Raw genomic sequence first — 26469 nt, 5'->3', positions numbered from 1 at the left:
AAAAGGCTTTTTAACTTAACATGAAGTACATCTTAATCCTGTGTTACATAAATGTTCCAACATAATCCATTAACACACCAAGATTCTTGACAAGGTTGTTTCCTTGTTTGTGATTGTGACAAAGTTCCCAGCCTGGAACTTCGTCTGGTGACCACGAGCTGGGCGATTTAGGGAGCCAGCTACCTAACTAACTTCTTAGCGAAAAATGTATTTCCCATAATGCTCTTGAGGAGCAGAAACAAATCTCAGACTGGAACTAGGAAGCAGAATTAGGGACTGGGAAGAGGACAACGCAGGCAAAATATCCAGGCTGGGAAGATATCAGGAACATATCTTTGGGCCCAATCACGAAAACATTGCATGGGAAAAACATCCTCAGAGAGACTATAGCCCCACAATGCCCTTGTCTCATAACTGTAAAAACACCTGATTTATCAGGGAAATTCAATGATTCCTTAAAATACATGGTGACCATAGGAAAACCCTCCAAGGACAGGAAAGCACTGGGGGAACTTAAACCTCTTCAGCCCTCCCCCCAACACACTTGCCTGCCAAAAAGCAGCGTAGGAAGATATCCTCCACGCAGCCAGCTTATCAGACTCCCCATGCACACAAAGTACCAAGATGTCCATCAGGCATCTTATAGATTTAGCCCAGCGGCCTTAGCCGCATTCTGACCATTAGGAAGTGAAAGAGCCTTGCCAATCCCAACACTCACACTCATTAGGCTCAGAGCTGCATACCATCAACCCTAATTTCAATCAGGGGGATGGGGCATGTTGCTATATGCGCTAGGCAGCCTAGTCCAGTGTGGTGGTTGAGAGAAGCAGGCAGCTCTTGTTTGGAGAAGACTGCAGTGGAATGACTGCTGGAGAGGAGAGGTGCTGCAGAGACTTTGGAAAAGAATGGCGGGAGGAAGAAAGTGGGAAAGGTAGCAGCAGGAGAGAAGGGGGGGTGACCTCTTCAAGAGACAGGAAAGTGAGGAGAGTTAACTGTGTGAGAGGAGGCAGAAAAATCACCTTAAAACCAGGAGTGGGGGTGAAGGTGGTAATGGGAACGAAGGTAAAGAGGGTGAAGAAAAACCAGGGTTGGAGTTGCAAGAGGAGACAAGAGCAGAGGGAAGGATGGAGGAAATAAAATCTGAAACGTAGTTGCATGAAGGGGTGACATTACAAGCCTTGCAGGAGGAAGCAACACCCGGGTGGAGTGGGAGGTGGCAACAATAACTAGGGACGGGGAGGTGATAAGCAACAAGGAGAAGGTGCTAGAGGAGGTTGTTGGACTACAGTGGAAGAAGGCTGTGAGATCAAGAGAAAAGGAATTGATGGCAATAATAGGCCAAGGTGGTAGTAAGGAGAAAGGGAAGGATCAGCAGGAGGGTGAGGAAGGCAAGAGAAGAAACTGGGATGAGATGTCTTCAGTTAAGAAGAGTGGGAACGACGGGCCAGAGGTTGATGGGAATGGAAGAGAAAAAAGAAAACATTAGAGGAAAGAGATTGGGCCTTATCAAGGTATAGAAAAGAGAGGCAGAAGCCAGGAAGGAGGATAATCTGCTAACGATAGAAGGTTCTGGGGGGCTATGTCATGCCCAAGGCATGTTCAACAGGCGGGAGGAGATACCAGCAGGGGCCAGGGAGCATTGTGATAGGTTAGAGAGGAGGCAGGGAGAACAAAGTCAGGAAGGAAGACTAGTAGATTTCTGCCACTCTTTCTCCTGGCTGACACCAACAACATCTGTAAGAGAAACCCCAAGGGTCCCAAAAAACAGTAAGGACTCGTTAAGACTTGGGGTACAGGACCCCAGAAAGCCCACACGTAGGATCAAAAGAGCAGAGGAAGGGCTCAGGACATCCTAGAGCTGGTATCATTTGAGAGGAGTGAGGTAACTCATCTGGGACTTTGGAATGGTGATGCTTAAAAGCCTGATTACTCACATTGAGAATTGGAAAGATGTTGTAAGACACATTTGTGGAAGAAGGCATCCTATGTTTTGTTATTTCTTTGGGGGAATCCAGTATATATTTAAGTTGACTCAGCCCTGTATACAGTCCCTAATACACATCTTCAACTTTGAGCACCTGGTCTTGGCAAACTTCTTGGTCGTAAACGTCTAATCTGAGACATTGGGCCTCATTACAAGAATGCCAGTGTGGAATTAACGTGCAGGTAATTCCGTTTACCGGCATGGTTCCACACTGGCATACTCTGAGTTTGGTGGTGGATTGGCCGAAATTACCTCCAGCTCAGAGCCAGTAATACCGGCTACTCCCCCTATGAAGTCCTGTGGGACTCCATGGTATGGGGAGTAACTACCCTTGCCGGCACTTGGAATCTGCCAGTAATTCTGGCAGACCAAGTGCCAGTAACGGTATTACTGTTTGGTGGTATCTCACCAGATTTACTGGCGCGATCCCACCAAACTTATAATAAGGCCTATAGAGAACCTATATTAGGTGACCTAAAAGTCTGTAGAGTAGACACTTCCAAAGAAAGACTTTCTTGAGATCAAACAATACTGGTCCTCCTCTCCTACACATATACTAGGTCTAGTGTGTGAGAATCCTGAAGGTGTCTCCCTGACTAGTACTCGGGGATCTGTCATCCAGGTGGCCAGGACACACCCATCACTATCGGATCCAGTTCCTGGGGACGGACAAGTGAGGGAGGATCACTTGCTTGGGGGTTCTCGGGGAGTGGAAGTGGGACACCGACGGGTGAGCCGCCGTATCCCCGTTCTTATAGCACCTTTTCCCCATCCTACCCTGTAGGATACTCAAACACTCTACCCCCCTTTTTTGACACAAACACTTCGACACAGCACGAAAGACGGCGGACAAACACCAATGCCGTTTACCTGACATGTCCCACCACAAGGGTCAGGCAAAGTCAGGCAATTGACCAGAAATCCACGCACCTGACAGCCCTTTCCCCTCCCCACAGGGATAAAAGGTGGAGCACAAGAGCTGAATACGAGCAAGGCAGACCGCACAACGAGAGAGCTAACTCAGCACGGCAGTTCAAGAGGAGGAGAAAAACGGCGCAAAGCGAGAGGGTGAAAATGAGAGAAGCAATCTTGCCCTTTCCGAGCCATGCCCGTGAAACCTCCACGGACGGAAACGTAAGCCCGCAAACAATAGCCGGTGTGTGTTGCAGCAGATGTCAACGGTACACAGGGTCCTCCTCTGCTGATAACTGAGCCGGGGAGAGACGCTTGCCACCATGATACCGGCCTTGACTCCAGAGACAAACAAAGCCGAGGTTCATCACAGCCGTTAAAGTCAAGGGGAGCGCCGATAAGAAACCGAACTGTGTTGAACAAAATAGCAAACAGCTAATTGAAGGACGTACAAAGAATTGTTAATACGAGAGGGGAAAACCAGCTATAGAGGAGTCAGGCACCATGTGGGTGCTCACTTGGGAAGCTATGCCCGACTACCATATTCATGAAACTACCGTTACTATAGTAGACCTTGGGAAAGGAAAGAAAGGGGTCAAAGTGGTCATACAGGGGTCTAGTAAAATCCTCTGTACAGTCAAAAGTCTTTGATCGACATATTTTTTTAATTTTATTTTTCATTTATAACTCTGATTGTGATGCTAAGGGAAGTGAATCCCTCATCGTAAGAACTGTTCAAGAAAATGTGTGATTGACAAAGTTGGCAAGAGTAAACCCAATGGAGGGATGCTGATTAAGAGGGGGCGAAGCTAAAAGTGGCAATGAATAGTGTGTTGACAAGAGTGAACAGTGGGATGTCCACAGTAAACTGTTTAAAAAGACATTAAGATTAATGAATGTCACAGATGAGGTTTCTTCTCTGTGAAAGGGACAGTGAGCTAAAGACTTGGTAAAGTCTCTCCCAATGGTTATTCACCCAAGAACAGGTCATTGGGCTGTGTACGTGCTGGTAGAGAGATTCCCAGACCCCCTTTGTTTTGCATAATATTCGAGAAGAGTCTGAGCCCGGAAGAGGGGTATCCAAGGGTGAAAAGGCATCACCCTACGTGCAAGCAGAAATTAACTTTTGTTTATCGTTTTTGGAATACATCAGGTCCTCAGAGGCAAGAGACTTCTTGTAGAAAAGAGACTTAACCACTGAAGACTATGATAGCTGAGAACAGAACTGTTGGCTCGTGCTGGGAAAGCTTGAGCATGTGTTGTGCTCCGGAGTCCTGCCTTGTCCCGTGCTCAAAACATGGGGAATGGAGACCCTGACTACTGCATCCTGACTTATTATTTGTGAACACTTCTTTCTTTTCTGTGAACCTTATCCCACACTCTTTGTTTGTATTTAGCATAAGGATTGGCAATGGTTTTTTCTTAATATAGGCGCTTTTATTTTGACAAGACGCCACTAGGACTGCCTTATTATTATTTGATGGTTGTAGTTTGTACCCATCTTACATTTAGGTTTCGATTAGGTGTTTTTCCAACCTGCACACACAGTTTAATAAACACCTTTGAACTGTGATCACTATTGTCTGTCTTTACTGTTGCCACCATGAGCTCCTTACATATGGTGTCACGAGTGGGATGTGACTCAATTGAAACTAATTGGGGAACACTATAGTTTCAAGAACCTAGTCAGAGAGCCTCTAACCCTTACATTGCCATCGAAGGAATCAACTGGATTTGATAACTGCAGTAGCAGGGAAGCTATTATCCCTCCTGGGGAAAGAGGCATGATTCCTACAGTCTTGTTTGTTCCTGATAACCCCTCCAGGTTGTTACATACGATTGGCCCCAAAATATGGCCTAGCTTGGAGGTTCGAGAAAGACAGCTTAGCAGGCATTATTGATCCCGACTTCCGAGGAGCTGTGAAGGTTCTTTTACAGAATTATGGAGAGATCCACTTTGAGGTACGTCAGGGAGATCAAATTGCCCAGGGAATTCTAGAAAAAGTCGTATTCCCTCAATTTAAAGAAAGTGAACCAGATAGAACAGACAGAGGCAACTTAGGCTTTGGTGAAGCTGATAAATCTCTTAACATCAAAGAAAGTAAGGGAGAGGAGCCCACCATCTATCCCGACCTAGCCTTGGCCCAGTGAAATGATCCAGCTCTTGATGAAGCTTTTCTACAAGCAATCCGAGAAGGAGAAGGCTTAGAGAAGGGAAGTCCATTTTTCTTCTTAAAACAAGGATTGCTTCATAGCAGAGATATAAATATCAAAAAATCAGGATGAGAGATCCTACAAACAAAAAATGTGGTTCTGAACATATGAATTTATTTCAAGAACACAAGTTTATTCTTTGTTTAGTTTACACAACTTTCGATAAGCACGAAAGCTCAAGACAACGGACAGGTGTAATTGTATGTGGTGGAAATACTTGGTAAGTATCAGCCTCTTTGATATTGAGGTCAAAAAATCCACCTAAGGGCACAGACACATATGACAGTCTAAAAGACCTATATTTAAACAGAGTGCACCCGGGACAGAGAGTAGTCCAGGGCGTGGTTAACACAGGGTGTACACAACATTATCTACAGGACATACACAAAGAAGGGTTTTGCAGTTGTGCCACGGGGGATTAACACAGGTGTGTTTCGGCCATGAAAGACTGGATTGTAGCCTGGTTTGGTATTGGCCTTCATCAGGATTGGCACCAGTAGTGGTGCTGTCCGTAATATCTGTGGATAGATAAGGGTTGTAAGAATCTCGGGATACATTGTGTAATTTATGGATTAATAAATAAAGGCTTAGTGGTGCCGTATCAAAAAAACAGCTTACCTCTTGCTATGATAGCAGTGGTGATGCTGTATATACCCAATCCTTGGATTTCTGATGTATAGACTTGTGTCAGGATTCCAGTGGCTTGAGGAGGGCCAAAAGTGGTCCCTGGTCTGGCGAGACAATCTGAGGAAATTGAGGAGTCTGACATAATGTTCAGAGTTTAAGTGAGGGTGTTAGTGACCCTACTCTATTGCCATTGCTGGATTGGGGGCCCATTCAGCAAGTAGACTTAGTGGTGGGTGTTGTGGAGGGTCCAGATGGACGATATTGTGCCTAGACAGGTGCCTGGAGGATCCAGTAGTTTTGTATTCCAGGGCCAGAGTTGTGTAATGATGGGAAAACCATCTAGACACAATCACTCAAAAACGTGTCTAAAATGCGGTCTAGGTGACATGACTAAATATTTTAAAACCGCTATCCAATGTTCCAGATCACTCAGTGCGGTTGTTGCCCGAGGTTATAATAGTCCTGGCAATTAACCCGTTGCCCAAAATTCAAGTGTGGATGTGGACCGGTGATTCGTCTGTGGTAAGCTGTCCAGTTAGAGGGGCTAAGTGGTGCTAAAGTTATAGATGGTGCGAGAGTCATAAAAAATAATAAACAAGCTTGTGCGCGTGCCTACATGGTGACTATTTTATGGTGCAGGCGGAAGAGTTCATGGTCGCCACGCTACATCTGGTTGATACAAGTGCAGCGAAACGAATAGATCAAGGGTGCTCCAGCTATTCAACACAATGAAGTGCGTCTAGACACACATTTGCTGGGTTTAGGATTTACCGCGAGCCGAGAAATGCGTGCGTCGTCGGGGCATCCACAGCCTCGAATGGTTGCTGTGACGTGGGTTAGACACGGCTGCTAATAAGCTGGTTCCTGTGTGATGCAGAGGCCAATTGCGCGGGGAGTGGTATTATCGGACCAATGGGCGTGATCCACAAGGTGAAGTGTAGGGGCACCCAATCACTGGCGACCCGCAAAGGGAAAGTGAAAGCGGTCGCCTGAGTAGCATCATTTCTCTTTAACAAAATCTCGTCCCATGAAACACACCATACATACAAGGCACACCAAGAATGGTTCCACAGACAACACTCTCGCAGACAGCGAGCACCCAGTACTCTGGGACAAACTAAGTATGTCTCCATCTTCTAGGTATAGTCACTTGGGACACACGCCTTTTCTGTGTTTTTCAAGCAACATACGACCGGCAACAAGTGTTTTTGTCTAAAGAAATGTTTTATTATTTCATGTCACTAAACTGTATGTATTAGATACACCAGCATTGGGACACACTCATTACTCGTGTCTTTGGAAGTCCAACACGATCAGCCACATGTGCTATTGTCAAAAGAAGTGTTTTAATAATTTGTGTCACTGAACTGTATGTACTAAGGTCTACCAGCATTACAATTACGCGTGATACAACTGCGAGCACCCACATAGCTCCCCGTGTGATTTTTCACGGTTTTGACCTCCATAATCCACACACGCCTGTTTGTGGTTCTTTGTCTAGGCTTTCATTCACACAACATGGCCTAAACCGTGTTTACCACGAGTGATTTTATACATCCCCAGACTTATACATTCTGTCTGTTGCAAACCCGGGACCACATGTCCCAAGATTCCCAGCGCTCCCATGTAGTCCTTTCTCACTCAGGCGACCACTTTCACTTTACATTCGCGGGTCGCCGGTGATTGGGTGCCCCTACACTTCACCTTGTGGATCACGCCCATTGGTCCGATTATAACACTCCCTGCGCAATTGGCTTCTGCATCACACAGGGACCAGCTTATTAGCAGACTGTTAAGTCAAGACACTGAAGCTCTCATAACCGTGAATTTATTTACAGGAAGGCGGATGATACACAACAGGCGCCCTCCTCAAGAGGCAGGCTCCAACTGCCTTTACATCAAACGAAAATGACACAAACCTTCCAATCTCGAAAGAACACATAAATGCATTCCATTTAGAATCAGGTTACATCATAATGTAATTGAGTTGCATGTTTTAGCTAAAAGCAAGTATGACACTTTTCTAAAGTATAAAGGATCTAAATCTCAACACATCTCCCCCCTTTACATCAGAAGCATTTAACCCAAATAATAATCATCAAACTTGGTAGGTCTGTTCCTGACTCTGCTTGCTTTCAGACCACTGTCAAGGTTAATATTGCGGTCACACTCAACATTCACTACTCTATCCGCACTTGGTCCAGGCACTAGAGCTTCTTCCTCATAAGACACATTTTGGTCCCGCTCCTCACTTCCTTCACTCACAACTTTATTGCTTTTGGCAAGTCTCGACATTGCCCAACATTCACCACCCTCCATTATAACAACATTCCCCCTTATGGCTGCGATTCTCTTGGGACCAATACATTTACTAGTAATGCACTTGGGGGAGACTCTAGGATTTTTGATGTAAGCCCAGTCCCCAATAGACCAAATCATTCCTCCAGTAGACTTTTTTGCATCAAAGCGAACTTTGTACTCATTCTGAGTCTCCCTAACAAGGTTCATTATTTTTCCTCTGTCAATATGTACACTCTTCGCTAGATTCAACCAACCCGGACACAGCCTTGTCCCAGGGTGTTTACCCTTGAGGGATGAAAAAGGTGAGATACCAGTAACAGAGTGTGGCGTTACACAGTAGCTCCAGACCATCTCCCTAAGAACCGTCTGCCACTTCAATCCCGAAGCCATGGCCAACTGTAATCCACCCTTAAGAAACCTATTCATTCTTTCAACCAAGCCATTCGCTCTGGGTTGGTACAATGCTGTCCTGTAATGTTTGATACCATATCTATTAAAAAATTCCACCATTCTGTCCGAACAAAACTGGACCCCATTGTCTGAGATGAGCTCCGAGGGAAATCCCTCCCTGTAAAACACTTCCTCAAAAAAAGTGATCATTTGTGAAGTAGTTGCCTCCCTTATAGGTTTCCACTCAACCCATTTTGAGTGATAATCTACTAGGACAATGAGGTATTTGAAATCTTCACCTAATTCCTGAATGGGTCCCATCAAATCCACTGCTAACTTCCTCCAAGGCTCTGCTGGGACACTAACCGGCCTTAACGGGGTATCTCTGACAACTTTACTTTTATCACTCTTTTCACATTCCTTGCAATTTCTGATGCGTCTCTCCACTTCACTATCTATCCCTGGCCACCAAAATGATTGCCTTATGTGTCTTTTGGTGCCCCCCATCCCCAGATGGCCCTGGTGGGCTATGTCCACTAGCTTGGATCTAATTTCATAGGGCGGTATAATCCTCATCCCTTTTCTGAGTTGAGACCCGTCCTCCGACAAATTCAATTCCTCCTTGACATTTTGAAACGCATCAAACTTCCTCTCCACCAGATCCTTTCTGGGCCAACCTGCTTTGACCCAGACTTTTACTTGGCCCAATACCTCATCCAGATTGTCAGCAGACACCCATTCCTCTTTACTTATCGCATTGTGCACCATTTCACAAATACTAACCGTAGACTCCACATTCGCATTTTTGAAATCTCTGGCCTGAATAGGTAGTCTGGAAAGACAATCAGCAATTACATTTTCACCACCAGGAACATACACCATCCTGAAATCATATGCCAACAAATCAATCATCCACCGGGATATCCTGGGCGAACCTTTAGTCCAGTCGGCACTGCCCAACAACTGAACCAAAGGTTTGTGATCTGTTTTTACAGTGAACGATTGGCCCCATAGGAAAAATTTGAAATGGCCTACTGCCCATGACACTGCTAAAGCTTCTCTCTCCACCACAGAGTAGTTGTTCTCCGCCCCCCTCAGTGGCCGGGAGGCAAAATCTATGACATGTTCAATGCTCCCTTCATACTGAAAGAGGGCGGCCCCAAGCCCTAACATGCTCGCATCCACAGCAAGCACCGTTTTCCTTCCAGCTACAAACCCACCCAAAGAGGGTGCTTCTACTATGCCCTCTTTAATTTTGTCAAAGGCTTTCTGACATTCATCCGACCACACATATCTGGAACCTTTCTTCAATAAATCTCTCAAAGGAGACGAGATATTAGAGAACCCATCAACAAATTTGTGATAATATTCCGCCAACCCCATGAACGACCGCAGTTGTTCCTTATCAAGGGGTTGGGGAGCATTCACAATGCTATCCACCAAGGACTTTCTAGGAGAAATGCCATTGCAAGAAATCTTGTGCCCCAAATAATCTACTTCTGTCATGGCAATTCTGCATTTTTCTCTTTGTACAGTTAAACCAGCATCCTTAAGTCTAATTAAAACAGATCTTAAAGCATTGTCATGTTCAACAATATTCTTGGCAAAGATAAGAATGTCATCCTGAAATACAGTTACATTGCTAAGGCCTTTAAGTACTGTTTCCATCACTCTTTGGAAGACAGATGCCGCTGAGGCCAAGCCAAAGGGCATACGTTTATACATGAAAACACCTTCCGGCATAATAAATGCAGTTAACTGTTGACACTCCTCAGACAACGGGACCTGGTGGTATGCAGAAGAAAGATCAATAATGGAAAACAGTTTAGGCTCTCCCAGTGTGGACAGAATTTCCGAAATGTTCGGCAAGGGATGTCTTTCAACTACGATGTTCCTATTGAGACTGCGTAAGTCGACACACAACCTCATTTTGCCATTGGCTTTAGTAACCAGAACGATGGGGGACAGCCATTCTGTAGCTACTACAGGTTCAATAACCCCTTTGACCATCAGGCTGTCAAGTTCTTCTTTAAGTTGTGCCTTCATCTTCAATGGCACTTGGCGAACCTTATGCACAACAGGTTGAGCATTATTTTTCAGTCTAATGTGATGCTCAAAGTCTTTGAGTTTGCCAAGTCCCTCAGAAAACACTTCTGGAAATTCCTTCGTCCAAAAATCCCCCACTTCGGCAATTGAAACTGGAACAGATGCACTAGCTTTTACTATGATACCCAATTTCTTCTGTTCTTCCCAACCCAGTAACGAAGCTCCCTTTTCTGCCACAAGGAATGTGGCTTGACAGTTTCTTCCTTTGTAGGACACTCCTGCAGAGAATTGGCCAACGATATTTATATCAAAATTTGCATATCCACATACCCTAACACTGGTGGTAAGAATGACAGCATCATCTTTTTTTAAAACATTTCTCAATGTGTCCCTAGATATAATAGACCATGGTGAGCAAGAGTCTACTTTCATTGAGAGTTCAACACCATCAATCAAGAATGTGTCCACAGGACCTTTGTTATTAGTGGACAATTCGGAAATTTGAAACAAATGTTGAGGGGTCATCTCTTGTATGGCAGAAGTTTGATGAACATCATATCCTGTCTTGATACCAACTTCCTCATGATTGAACATTCTGGGTTCCACACAGTTGATTGATTTATTTTTGCAAACATTTGCAAAACGACCCTTGCTTTGCATCTGAAACAATCTGCATACTTGGCAGGGCATGAGGGAAAATTCATTCCATGTCTGGAACTGCCACAACGAGGACACATGCTTTTTGCGTTCCACCCTCCTCTTTTGATCGTAGAGTAATTACCCTTCTTTTTTTGATCCACCACGCACACCGAGGCCTGATCAGAATTAGATTTGTCATTTTTGAGCTCCCTGACATACACAGAGGTTTTTTCAATGCTTCTCGCCATTTCAATTGCCTCTTGAAGGACCATATCTTTTGCAATTAACTTCTCCTGAATTCTTGGGTTATTTGTGCATCTGACCAGCTGGTCTCTGATGAGAGAATCAGCTAATTGCTCAAATTCACACGTATAACTTAACGATCTGAGACAAGCAACATATGATTCGACAGATTCCGACTTTTCTTGAACTCTCTGAAAGAACTTATGCCGCTCAAAACTGACATTCTTCTTTGGCTCAAAGTGGTCCCGAAGTTGTTTAAGAGCAAACGAGTACTCATCCATATCACCCGCTCCTAGGTCTCGATGTCTAGGAAGTCCATCATAAATTCTGCGCCCTTCCTTCCGTGCAGCGGGAAATCTGTCCCCACCCATGGCCACCAAATAGTTCTCAAATACATCTTTCCACCGATCCCATGGGATGACAGGACGGCCTGGTTCGCTGACAAACGGAAGAGGGGGTGGAATAGAGGTCATGTTATGTCCTGGCGACACAAAAACACTTTATACTCAAAATAGAAATGGCAGCTGAAATGTCTTTTTTGTTTTTTTTTTAAGTCCCTTTGGACTGCTCTTAACTCTGCTTGTATTCCCTTTGTTTTAGCAGTGGCATAAAAATTGGGGATTAACAGTATGTTATGTGGTTATGTAGTTGCTTGAATAAAACACAATTTGGTTCTGAGTGTTCCCCTTTAAATGAACAGAAGAGTTCTTCCGTGGTATGACAATGGTCTTAGTTCGAAGTTCCACGTGGATAAGAAATGTCACAAAGGGAGATCCGGGTAGTCAATGCACCGATCCCCAGCCAATGGCAGCACTCCGTTGGGCGTGACGCAACAATGGGGGCTGGCGAGTTGCACGCAGTGAGGTGGGCGTGTTAAAGAGTAAGCGCACGCAGCGAACTCTCTTTGTGTCTCACGCCGAGGTGCGCGCAAAACCAGCGCGAGCCTCCGTGAGGGAAAAGGGCTCGAGCCAGGTGCACAGTGGGCCGTTGAAATGGCTTTACAATATCTCCCAAAATCAAAATACAGGACCTGCGGGCACGGTACTCACTCGGCCACTGCTCCGGATCAGCCACTCCCTCCGCCTGCCTCTTGCCTGCTGTGTCGGAGGAGGGAGGCTCGGAACGCTTGAAGCAGCGAACGGGAACAAACGAGGGCGAAACAAACACACGCGGGTTCTGAAGGTGCCCTCGCCTCGTCGCCAATGTTAAGTCAAGACACTGAAGCTCTCATAACCGTGAATTTATTTACAGGAAGGCGGATGATACACAACAGGCGCCCTCCTCAAGAGGCAGGCTCCAACTGCCTTTACATCAAACGAAAATGACACAAACCTTCCAATCTCGAAAGAACACATAAATGCATTCCATTTAGAATCAGGTTACATCATAATGTAATTGAGTTGCATGTTTTAGCTAAAAGCAAGTATGACACTTTTCTAAAGTATAAAGGATCTAAATCTCAACACAGACGTGTCTAACCCACGTCACAGCAACCATTCGAGGCTGTGGATCCCCCGACGACGCACGCGGTTCTTGGCTCGCGGTAAGTCCTAAACCCAGCAAATGTGTGTCTAGACGCCCTTCATTATGTTTAATAGCTGAAGCACCCTTGATCTATTCGTTTCGCCGCACTTGTATCAACCAGAAATAGCGTGGCAACCATGAACTCTTCCGCCTGCACCATAAAATAGTCACCATGTAGGCACACGCACAAGCTTATTTATTATTTTTTATGACTCTCGCACCATCTATAACTTTAGCACCACTTAGCCCCTCTAAATGGAGAGCTGACCACAGACGAATCACCGGTCCACATCCACATTTGAACAATGGGCAACGGGTGAATTGCCACGACTATTATAACCTTGGGCAACAACCGCACTGAGCGATCTGGAACAGTGGATAGCAGTTTTAAAATATTTAGTCATGTCAGCTAGACTGCATTTTAGACACGTTTTTGGGTGATTGTGTCTAGATGATTTTCCCATCATTACACAACTCTCGCCCTGGAATACAAAACTACTGGATTAGTCCTCCAGGCACCTGTCTAGGCACCATATCGTCCATCTGGACCCTCCACAACACCCACCACTAAGTCTTCTTGCTGAATGGGCCCCACATCCAGCAATGGCAATAGAGTAGGGTCACTAACACCCTCATTTAAATTCTGAACATTATGTCAGACTCCGTAATTTCCTCAAATTGTCTCCCCAGACCAGGGACCACTTTTGGCCCTCCTCAAGCCACTGGAATCCTGACACAAGTCTATGGCCTCATTACGACCCGTGCGGTAACCATGGCGCTAGTAGCGCCATGGTTGCCGCCGGTATTTTACCGATTCCGCCATGGTGAATGGTGGAATTACCGCCCCATTCCAAGGTTGGGGGACCGGTAATTCTCCATTCACCCTTGGCCCTTCCCCATTCCCATTTTTGCCCTCATAGGGCTCAATGGAAATGGGGAAGGCGGTAGTTACGGTACCGCAAATTGAGGTACCGTAATTACCTCCAAGGTCCCTTTGCGTGTCCAATCCGAACGAGGTAGGGACCCGCAAAGGGACCTCGTAATTAGGCGGTAAAGGGGTTAACGGCGCCGCCACCTTTCACGGCGACATTAACCCCTTGCCGCCTGGGTTGTAATGAGGCCCTATACATCAGGAACCCACGGCTTTTTCAGAGTGCATTTCTGAACCAACCATCCAGTAACAATCCAAGGATTGGCTATATACAGCATCACCACTGCTATCATAGCAGCAGGTAAGCTGTGTTTCGATACGGCACCACTAAGCCTTTATTTATTAATCCATAAATTACACAATTATATCCCAAGATTCTTACAACCCTTATCTGTCCACAGATATTACGGACAGCACCACTACTGGTGTCAATCCTGATGAAGGCCAATATCAAACCAGGCTACAATCCAGCCTTTCATGCCCGAAACACACCTGTGTCGATCCCCCGTGACACAACTGCAAAACCCTTCTTAGTGTATGTCCTGTAGAGAATGATGTGTACACCCTGTGTTAACCACGCCCTGGACTACTTTCCGTCCCGGGTGCAATCTGTTTAAATATAGGTCTTTTAGACTGTCATATGTGTCTGTGCCCTTAGGTGGATTTTTTGGCCTCAATATCAAAGAGGCTGATACTTACCATGTATTTCCACCACATACAATTACACCTGTCCGTTGTCTTGAGTTTTCGTGCTTATCGAAAGTTGTGTAAACTAACAAAAGGATAAACTTGTGTTCTTGAAATAAATTCATACGTTCAGAACCACATTTTGTTTTTGTAGGATCTCTTATCCTGATTTTTTGATATTTATATGCGTACCCTCCTGGTTATATCAGGACCCCGCCAGGCGCCCTTATATTAACTTGGTTTTCATAGCAGAGAGACATCACTGGAAGGTCTAGTAAAAACACAATTGTTAATACCCAAGAGCCACCGAAAGTTTGTACTGGAGAATGTGCATTCACACTTTACCGGGGGGCATTTTGGAAAATCTAAAACCTAGGCGCATAATAGTGGGAACTTTTACTGGCCAGGTATCCACGCTGATATCAAAACCTTCATCCAGACTTGCGAGAACTGTCAAAAGACCAGCACACACATCCCTTTACCTGCCCCTCTGAACCCGTTGCCAATCATAGAAATCCCCTTTTCAAGAATCGGTAAGGACATAATTGGTCCTGTAGAGACATCCCGATTAGGCAATAAATATGTCCTTATGATTGTGGATTTTGCGACCAGATATCCCGAGGCCATCCCCATGTGAAAATAATACCACACAGATCCTCAAACATCTTCTACCGTATTTCTCCAGGGTCGGTTTTTCCGAAGAATTACTAACAGACCAGGGTTCAAACTTTATGAGTAAGCTTATGGCAGAAGTCAAAGAGCTACTCCACATTACCACCCTACAAACTTCTGTGTACCATCTCCAAACCGATGGCTTGGTAGAAAGATTCAATAAAACCCTGAAACTGATTTTAAGGATATTGGTAGACAAGGACGGGAAAGACTGGGATTGGATGATCCCGTGGGCACTATCTGCAGTGGGAACCCCCCCCCAAGCTTCCACAGGTTTCCCTCCCTTTGAACTGCACCATGGTAGAGAGCCCAGAGATGTCCTAGACATGCTCTGGGAAACCTGGGAAGAATGTGAGAAGGCCCCCATTCTCATCTCACAAACCGCCACCAGAATGTGAGAACATATGAAATTGGTTCGAGACTTGGTTTGTACGCATATGGAAAAGGCCCAAAACCAACGAAAATCCACTTATAACACAAAAAGTGAATTTAAGATCATTCTCCGTAGGACAGGAGGTACTGGTCCTCTTACCCAACTCAGAAAAAAAACTTGTCTCCAAGTGGCATGTACCTTATGAAATCTTACAGTGAACGGGAGCCTGTGACCTTATAAAGTAATCCAACCGGACAGAAAACACGTAAATCTCTTGAAAGAGTGGAAAGAGAACCCTGTCAGCCACCCATGTCAAAGTACTAGCTTCTCTGGTTCCCGAAGAGATTGATAACTTTAAATTAATCCCTCCTGAGCTATCTATCCAACAACAAGAAGATTTGAATGACGTAGTGGTCTCATTTCCCGATGTATTCTCAGAAAAACCAGGGAGAATAAAAGGCACATACCACTATATTAGAAAAGCTAAAGGTAAAGTGGTTCATTTAAAACCATATCAACTCCCAGAAGCCCGTAAACAGATAGTGATTGAGGAAGTCAACAAAATGTTGAAAGCCAATATCATTGAAGCATCTTCAAGCCCATGGCCCTCTCCTATTGTGTTGGTCACTAAACCTGATCATTCCTGGAGATTCTGAATAGACTTCTGTCAAGTTAATGCCATCTCGGACTTCAATGCATATCCCATACCTCGCATCGATGACCTTATTGATAAACCCTGAGCCGCCACCTTTCTATCTACCCTAGATTTAACCAAAGGGTACTGGCAAGTCCCAGTATACGGGCCAGATAAAGAGAAAAACACGTTTTCAACACCTCTAGGACTATTTCTATTTAAAGTCCTGCCTTCTGGCCTACAGGGGCGCCAGCCACTTTCCAACGCCTCATGGATCACATTTTACAACACTACTCTGAATTCTACGGAGCTCACATTGACGATATCGTCATTTATAGTAAAACCTGGGAGGACCATCGCTTCAATCTTTATACCATCATGAAAGTCCTCAGAAACGTTGGCCTAACTGCAAATCCAGCTAAATACAGATTGGCCCAGTCAGTCGTAAAATACCTAGGCTTCTTATTAGGGAATGGGAATGTACAGCCTCAACATGAGAAGGTAATAGCTGTCTTAGATACACTAACCCCCAAAACCAAAAGAGATCTTAGAGCTTTTCCCGGGTTAATAGGATATTACCGTAGGTTTATCCCTAACCTTAGGGATAAAAATACGGGGCTAAGAGATAAACTTAAGAATGCTGAACACCACCAACTTCATTGGAATGATGAGGATGAGATATGTTACAACACCTTGAAACAGACTCTGTACCAGAACCCGATCCTAAAGGTAGTTGACTTTTCTAAAGAGTTCATTTTACAAATGAATGCCTCCCTTACAGGGCTAAGAGCAGTCTTGTCCGAGGTTTGCGGTGGATTGGAACACCCCATATTATTTACCAGCCGCAAACTATTCTAACGGGAAAAGAATAACTCCATGTTGGAACTATAGGACCTGGCCATAAAACAGGCCATAATGCATCTTAGATATTACCTCTTAGGACAAAAGTTCACACTCGTCACAGATCACTCACCCCTAGTTTGGATTAGCCAATGCAAAGACTCCAACCCTCAGATCATGCAATGGTTTCTAGACCTACAACCCTATTGTTTCATTGTAGAACACCAAAAAGGAAAAGACCAGGAAAATGTAGATTTTCTTTCTGGGTATGCAAGAAACCTGAAGGTGTCTCCCTGACTAGTCCCCAGGGATCTGTCATCCAGGTGGCCAGGACATGGCTATTGCTATTAGATCCAGTTCCTGGGGTAGACCAGAGAGGGAGGATCACCTGGATGGGGGTCCTTTGGGAGTGGAAGTGGGACACTGATAGGTTAGACGCGGTATCCCCCTTCTTATAGCACCTTTGCCCATCCTACCCCGTAGGATACTCAAACACTCTACCCCCCTCACTACCTTTTTCTGATACAAACACTGTTGCGCAACACTAAAGACGATGGACAAACACCAGAGCCGTTTACCTGACATGTCCCTCCACAAGGGTCAGGCAAAGTCAGGCAATTGACCAGAAACAGACACACCTGGTGGCCCTTTCCCTTCCCCACAGGGATAAAAAGTGGAGCACAAGAGCACACTATGAGCAAGGTAGACCACACGGCGAGAGAGCTAACTCAGCACGGCAGTTCAAGAGGAGGAAAAAGACAGCCCGAAGCGAGAGGGTGACAAGGAGAGAAGCAACCTTGCCCTTTCCGAGCCAGGCCCGTGAAACCTCCACGGAAGAAATCGTAAGACCGCAAACAATAACTGGCATGTGTTGCAGCAGATGTCAACGGTACACGGGGCCACCCTCTCCTGGTAACCAAGCCGGGGAGAGACAATTGCCACCATCGTAGCGACCTTGACGCCAGAGACAAGCAAAGCCATGCGGTTCATCACAGGTGAGTTGAGGGCAGAGCCGATAAGAAACTGAATTGTGTTGAACAAAAGTACCAAACGGCTAATTGAAGCAAGTACAAGGAACTGTTAATATGAGAGGGGAAAACTAGCTACAGAGGAGTGAGGCACCACATGGGTGCTCACTCGGGAAACTCTGGGCGACTACCCTATTGTTTAAACTACTGTTACAAGAAGGCATTGGGAAAGGGGTCAAAGTGGTCTAGTAAAATCCTCTGTACAGTCGAAAGTCTTTGACCGACAGTTGATTGTGAGGCTAAGGGAAGTGAATACTGCATTGTAAGAACTATTCAAGAAAATGTGTGATTGACAAAGTTGGCAAGAGTGAACCCGACGGAGGGATGCCGATAAAGAGGGTGCAAAGCTAAAAAATGAATAGAGTGTTGACAAGAGTGTACACAGCAGAGGGATGTCCACAGTGAACTGTTTAAAAATATATTAAGATTTGTGAATGTCACAGAGGAGATTGTGTTGAAAGCCGTATTGAACCCGACAGAGGAAGGCTAATATTCGAGAAGGGTCTGAGTCCAGAAGAGGGGGATCCTAGGGTGAAAAGGCATCACCCAATGTGCAAGTAGAAATGAACTTTTGTTTATTGTTTTTGGAATACATCAGGTCCTCGAGGCAAGGGACTTTTTGTAGAAAAAGAGACTTAACCACCAAAGACTGTGATAGCTGAGAACGGAACTGTTGGCTCGTGCTGGGAAACCTCGAGTGTGTGCTGTGCTCCTGAGTCCTGCCTTGTCCCGTGCTCAAAACATGGGGAAGGGAGACCACAGCTACCGCATCCCGACTTATTATTTGTGAACACTTCTTTCTTTTCTGTGAACCTTATCCCACACACTTTGTTTGTATTTAGCGTAAGGATTGGCAGTAGGTTTTTCTTAGTATAGGCCCTGTTATTTTGACAAGACACCACTGGGACTGCCTAATTATTATTATTTGATGGTTGTAACTTGCTCCCATCTTAGAATTAGGTTTAGATTAGGCGTCTTTCCAACCCGCATATACAGTTTAATATAACTGAACTGTGATCTCTTGTGTCTGTCTTTACTGTGGCCACCTAGAGTTCCTTGCAAGTGCTACTCAAAGGAAATCCTTTTCACAGACATGTATGGAGTGGTTAGGTGTCCACTTAAACACGTTCATTCTCATTTATATTTTCAAGGATTTCGTATTATGCTTGTATATTACATTGCAGCCACTTCAGAGCACACTAGTGGTGTCTTCCAAATCATCCTTATGTCTTTTCGTGTATGGCTCCTACTGCCATCTTAACAACAAGTGGAATGCATGGCTGATGGAACTTCAGATCTCATGTGTTTTTGTCTTTCTTTTTTTCAGTATTTATTCCTACTTCACTCACCTTTCCATACTGACCATCAATATGTATGGTCAGTTTGGAAATTCGTCAACATAGGTTGTCAAACCTTGGGTCATCAGTTATTTTTAATGTTTCTGACTGAACCCTCAACCCACCCCTGGAAAACAGATAATGTACTTGTCCACCAACTCAAAGATAAGGTATCAACTTAACTGGAAGAAAAATAAGGCAACGCTCACTGGAAATAGATAAGTTCAAACTGCCTACAACGAGGAGCCATGTCATAATAGCAACAATGTAGTAATGATTCTCTATTTTTATTGTACATGGTTTGAAAATGTAAAGGAGCCAACAGTGGAAACTTTATTCAATATAAACATTGAATTATATAATATAATCGCTCAGTGAAAAGGTAATCGGAAGTAATCATCATATTCAGTAAAAATATCTTTCGATCTGCAATTGTTTGAAATTTCCAATTGTTCGAAATGTATAATTGATACCCAACACAACATGGATTTACAGCACAGCAGCAATAATTAAGGATTTAGACCTTCCATGAAAAGTGATATTCCAAAAGTGAAACGTCTGCAATGTCATGGACACATTTCCAAAAGTATTTAACCCTGAGAGACAACAAATTACCACATCCACAAACAAATGTTTCAGGGACTCCACCTTTCCTGCTTTCTTAGAAAAAGGACCTACTATAATGGAGGAGTTGTAATTATTTTCAAGAAACAGAATCGATTGAACACAAAAACAAGTGTACTGCTACATACGATTGCGTACTTTGGAGAAGCCAAGTTGTGTCCAATCCGTGTAGGCTCTTGGTGTAAAATGAAACATGTGGCTCTGAATGTAGCATTCAAGATACCAAACAAATCAAAGTATATTCACTAAAATGAACATGAGTAAAAAAGACTAGAAGCCTTCCTTTTATTGGGGCAGAGCACCTAGAATAGTGTTTACTCTTATCCAAATACATGGAACACAAGTGAACAAGACAAATCTCTCCTTTACTAAACACTACCCCCTCATTATGAAATCAACATAAAAATGAAAACTATCCAAAACAAATATTCAGCCCCAAATAAGGGTGAATCACTCCCTCATCACCTTCAACATCAGTGTTCATGTACCCTAAACATTATCATCAGCCCCAGTCCATTTAAAGGTCCTAAGGAAAGTGACAGAGCCCATGTACCAAGACTTGCAGATAGTGGTGCATGCTCTGCTGCCAGACGGGCCATATTCAGACAAATCGAGACACGTCACGTCACGTAAGCTCTGAACAAAGTCACTCCCAGTGTATTGAAGTTTCCTGAACCAAAGGCCTAACTGGTCCATAAATGGTGTTTCATGGATCGTGCCAATCTGTCCGTAAGCTAATACCAAACAATGTAGCGACATCAGCACAACATTTATTGTAATGTCCACATGAGAGGCAGTCACTGTGCAGAGTACAAGGCAAAGAAACCATGTTGCATAACATATACATAGGAAGTGACTGATTAGGTAGATTAAATATTCCACATGTACTGAGAACACACAGGATCTAAGGCACTCACAAATGCACTCTGGTCTATCACCAACCTTGCAAAAAGCTTCTCTCTTTTGACAACACCTTGAAATAAATGCCACAATCTGGTTAAATCCTTATATTCACAACAATCCTTAGATTAACTTTTCAATGCCCAGGCCCGTTTTTATTGCCCACCTTCGACAATTAAGCCACCCTAAATGCATGTGAGTGCCACTGAGTCATTAATCGCCATTTTCACTGCAGATGCCACAGAGCAAATGAACGCCTCCCTATGCCAGGTCATAGTTCCCAGGTTATTCAAATAGAAAAGCAAAGCCGCTCTCAAGAATCCTCTGCTGATCTGAAGGAACTGTGCAACTATTGCCCCATCTCAAACCTCCCGTATCATATCCCAATCCTAGTGTGTAAAGTCACTAGAAAGCTCAAAAAGATCCTGGAAGACCACAACCGCCTCAAAATTCGACAGATAAGAATGAGACCGTTGAGGGTTGGTACACATTTCAGAGGACTTTCTTTCATTACATTACAGCCTTGCATACATAGGGTGCTGATCTTTCCAGACCTCTCTGCTGCCTACAGCACCTGGCATTGGCATCCTTGGATTAACAACTGGACAGTTTTTCATGCCTTTATTGGCTATTGGATCCATACCTAAACTTCCTGATAAGCGCCATTATTTCCTATGTGTTGTGTTACTGTGCTTTTGTACTGTGCCGAATCTCGACTGTAGTAGTTTCAATGCGCGAAATCCTTGTCTGTAGCATATACAAAACCACACACAAACCATTAAGACCTTGGGCATATACCTAGAGCCAAGCATGACCATGGACAGGCAGGTCAATGCCATAGCGTCATCTGCAGCGTATCATTCCAAATTGATCAATGCTGTCAGGACATTCTTGACCCAACAGAACTGCATTACCATAGCGAGAGCCATCATTGGCTCCAGACTTGACTATTGCAATGCCCTCTTCATCGGTACCTCTCAAAGAAACCTGGCTAAACTCCAGATTGCCCAGAACAATGCCTTAAGGGCCGCAACAGTCATTTAACGCAAGGAACACATCTCATTGGTTAGGAGACAGGTACACTGGCTACCTATCAAAGAAAGGGTGGTCTTCAAAACACTTGCCTTAACACACACGTCTTCACGGACTCGCACCCATGTATCTTGAACAAACGATCTCCAAACAAACAGCAACCAGACCCTCCAGGGCCGCCTATGCCAACCGCATCTTGATCCCTCACACGCATAGAGTGCGTGCTGGGGGATCAAGCTTCCCAACAATGGCAGCCTCTCTTTGGAACAACCTCCCGAACAAGATCAGATCAATCGAATCCCATGCTGCGTTCCGTAAGGCCTTAAAAACCAGGCTCTTTGTCTAGAGGGCTTACCCCACGTGCGACTCCGGACTTATTCTTCCTCACTGTGTGTCACACCTCTGCAATGTATAATACTGTTTCTCTGTAACTGTACCAACCAGTGCAATTGTGATATGCTTTTTCTTGGGCCGCTTATTGTAACCCTCAAGCAAGCCTTGATAGCGCCTCTATGCCCATGGGCTGCAGTGCGCGCTACAAATCCAAAAAATTAAATAAAAAATAAATATTATTCCCTTGCCTGGAGTAACCAGGCCTTACTCTGCTGGGAGGAAGAGCATGAGCAAGGGTGACATAAGAGCGAGGCAATTCAGGAAGTGAGTTTGCAGTCTTTGACCCATAATCTATTTTCATACATATAGGTTTAGTCACCTTCATTTGTTCGGGTTTTCTTCAGATGACAAATCAAGAGAATGTACCTTGGGATGCCTCACATTGAGATACAGCACGGACACCATTTTAGATTTTAAACCAAGCACCTCTCCACACAAGAATATGCACAAGGCAGCCTTAATGTCTAATTTTAGGAACAGCAGTGGGAAGGTGAACCAGGTAATTTTCATTGTGTTCCCCAGTCCCAATATGCTTAGCTACTCCAGCACTTTATTTCCTTGATCAGGAGAACATTCTTAAAGTAATAGCCAGAGTATTCAATTCTGTAAATGTGGCTCCTAGTGCTTAGTGGCCCCAAACCAAAAAGAGGGACCAAGATTTCCAAATCAATCCTGTATAGGCTGCCTTCAGAAACGTTAATAGGGAAGCATGAGACACAGAAAATAAGATGTGGATGCTACCTACCATTATTTTTAGGGTAATAAGAGCAATAGTTGATGTCAGCCGGTCAGTGGCAGTATATGGCAGTTTCTGAATGGTTTGGATCCGGATTTTGCTTCCAGTTAGTTCATAAAATCGATCCTTGGAATTAGACCAATGCTCGACTCTATAGAGTATTATATGAAGGATTTTAATGTGTAAATATTTATCAAAAGGGCAAAAGTTACACATTTCATTTTTCCCGAGAATAGATGTAAAGCTGCAGAATTTGCTATTACCCTTCCCTCAACTTTTGTTTGTTGAGTAGACTAATTACCTCTTCCACTAAACCACAAAGCTTCATAGCAGAAGGGTTCTATCTTTTGAAAATAGATGTTATGCACTCATCGGTCATGTTTAAGAGTTCTATAATTGTGTAAGGACCACTTTAATCATAGCCCGATTGATAAACAGGTCATTTTGCAGGCTATATGCAGGTAGTGCACCCACAGAACGTTGTAAACCTTTTGGGTTTGCTCCATCTGGACTGTGTCACTTACACATCTTATAATGCTCGTGGACTTGACAAGTCTTTTGGTGGAAATCATCAAGTATGCTCAAAATGACAAGGAAGATCCACAGGATCTAGGTTAAAACTCAATAAAAAAGTATACCTTCATGCTTTAAATCTGGCTCAATGGTGAAGCACTGTGATAATTCTGCATTCCTCCTTACCTTACGTCTTACCCAGGTATGTGAAGAAAAATCAGTCAACATTTTCTAGGCATTACATGGGATCCCGCAATGATTTCATTTGCAACATAAAAGATCACGATTCACTGAGTCAAAATCAGGCAAAAAAAATAAATCGCTGAACCGGCAGTAAATGTTAATAGACGATTCATTGACCCAGAATGGAAATTTATTTGAAAATCAACTTTGCAAGGACCTTCCTTCCTTTGTCCATTACAGCAGTCACCATGTACTACAATAACCAAAATATACTTTTACAGGCTCGTACAAGTTGCCATATTTGAAGAATCCTGAGGTGTCTAAAACTCACCTGCAGACGGAGGTGTTGCTCGGAATGTCCCATGGACCATCTCCCCTAAACTTGACGAAGAGTTGCCACTTGGTTTCCTGTATTTCAAACAATGAATACATGTACATGTTATCATTGCTGAGGAAAAAGTTAAAGATTGTAGCTCATTTTACATTAGGATGTCATGATTTACATATTTGCAGGAAATAGATATATGAAGCATGATTTTCACATTGCCCAAGTTAGATGTTTTTATGGATGCTACATGTCACATTGCGGCCACTTCAAAGCACTGATCTACCAGGTGGATGGACACTGTAGTACCAGGAGTTGTTTCTTTGATTTGTTAATCCTGGTGATTATCTGGCCAGTCGATGGGTATAACACCATGAGTTTGAATGGGAGTGATGAACACAGTATTGGTATTTCATTTTATATTTATTACTAAAAGACATGGCACATTGATCAGAAACACCTTACTCATAACAGAGATCAACGCAGTCATGTGAATGGGTGCTTTACATCAGAGCATTCATAGTAGATTCTGGTCCAGTTAGTGATGGTGGCCTCACAATGGTACATTAAATGGGGACAAAACAGGTGAACTTAGAAGCTCTTGATGCAATATGTGCGTAGTATAACTACCATCAGACATTGGAGAAAGCACTGGCCCACTGTAAGCTTTAGGATTATGATATCATTAATCATACCTTAAAATCGGTTAAACCTTGTAAACCTTAACATACTATCATGTCACATATCCAAACATGCTATTCAAATTACCACAACTCACTATTGCCCCGTGTCAGCTGTACCATCACTTACGAACAAGATTTGTACTCACAATTGCAACCATTTAGCATACATAATTCAACGTATTGTGACAAATCCAGGGAATTCGTCCCTTCTCTCCAAGAGGGAGACACCCTTTGTAGACTAGGGCGGTGAGCCCGCTATGCAAAACACTCCCTAGGGGTATTGGGTAAGCAGGATGTCTCTGGTGGTGACCCCACCCCTTAGGGGACAAGCTCTCCCATGTAAACCAATCTGTACTATCTCCCTTAAACCCCATGTCAAACTGGGTGGTTGAATACATTCAAGTTGATCACATTACTAAAGTGCGCCCTTTAAAAATTCTGGCTTTGGTTGCTGAACCCTCCATGAAGAGGAAAGTGTATGACCAATGGGACTGTCTCTCGTTCCCAGACAGAGCACATAAGGAGCAAGCTCCTTACCTGGAGGGAGAGCAGAGGCACTGCGTAAAAGGACAACCTCTGGAAAGGGGCCAGCAGCAGAGAGACCACTCAGAGCAGGAGCTGTTGCTGAAGCGCAGAGTCGACACAGCCTGGAGCAGGACCACAAAATAAACATAGTTTGTGCAGGGCCCGCGTAACTCTGCTGATTCCAGGAATGCTGGGGATTCTCATGCCTAAGGTCTCAGAGAGAGAGAGAGAGAGAGAGAGAGAGAGAGAGAGAGAGAGAGAGAGAGAGAGAGAGAGAGAGAGACTGCACCGCAACTAAAACAGTAGACCAACAGGGCCAAATCGCAGCACCTGAGCAAAGCCGGAGGAAGTTGGCAAACCGAAAAGGATGGTTCCCACTCAGAAGGCGCAACCTCCTTCCCTGATGACAGACCCAGCGAGAAAACATGTATCCGGGCCGCAGTGAGGAGAGGAAGGAGGGCGGCTAAGCTCTGCAAGACGCCAAAAGAGAACTCAAATGCTAAGCAAGTGGAACTAATACAACGAGGGCTTGGTGGGCCTAAAAACACACCTAAACTGAAAGAATGACCTGAAGAGTGGGGAAAGAATAGAAAGCCCAGGAGGGGAATATTAGCAATCAAAGAGTAAACAAACCCAAAGCAGAACTAGAAACAACCACGCAGATTGTATATAAAATGTACATTCCTCATGATAAGAGCCCGGAGGGTGCTAATAGAAACCAAAGTGTATATATCCCAGTAGGAGTGACCAAAAACCTGAAAGAAGCAGAAACCACCATGAGGGTTGTATATAAAAGACACTTTCTTCAAGATAAGGCACAGGATGGGGGTACTAGAAACCAAAGAGTAAGAAAACTAACTTGAAGGGCTGAACCCAAAGCCTGTACCCTAAAGAGGTGACCGAAAACCTGAAGAAAAAGTCGAATAAACCACGACGTTGCAGGTGAAAAGTATTTTCGTCAAGAGGGAGACTTTGGCCCACCAGGTCTGAGCCGAATCTGGACTACAATCTGCAACAACACACTGGCAAACTGTAAGCAGTTACATGAAACAGAGTCCTTCAGTCCCAGTCTGACCACTGACAAATATGACCTTCCTGATATGTTATGCTATGTTAAAGGTACTTATATAGCGCACCATCACCAACGGAATTGGTCCCCAGGCGCTCTGGGGG

General features: G+C 44.3%; 1 protein-coding gene across 5 annotated transcripts in view; it reads right to left on the bottom strand.

Moving 5' to 3' along the window:
* CACNB4 (calcium voltage-gated channel auxiliary subunit beta 4) overlaps positions 1-26469 on the bottom strand; it is a 1461524-nt gene that overhangs the window by 232463 nt on the left and 1202592 nt on the right. For all 5 annotated transcript variants that reach the window (XM_069616452.1, XM_069616451.1, XM_069616454.1 and 2 more), the window contains one exon: positions 24095-24171. In XM_069616452.1, coding sequence (XP_069472553.1) covers positions 24095-24171 — 77 coding nt within the window. The remainder of the gene's footprint in view (positions 1-24094; positions 24172-26469) is intronic.

The sequence above is a fragment of the Ambystoma mexicanum genome, chromosome 9 (assembly GCF_040938575.1).
Source record: "Ambystoma mexicanum isolate Mex_15411 chromosome 9, UKY_AmexF1_1, whole genome shotgun sequence".
Taxonomy (NCBI): Eukaryota; Metazoa; Chordata; class Amphibia; order Caudata; family Ambystomatidae; genus Ambystoma; species Ambystoma mexicanum.
This window is presented reverse-complemented; position numbering and strand designations above follow the sequence as displayed.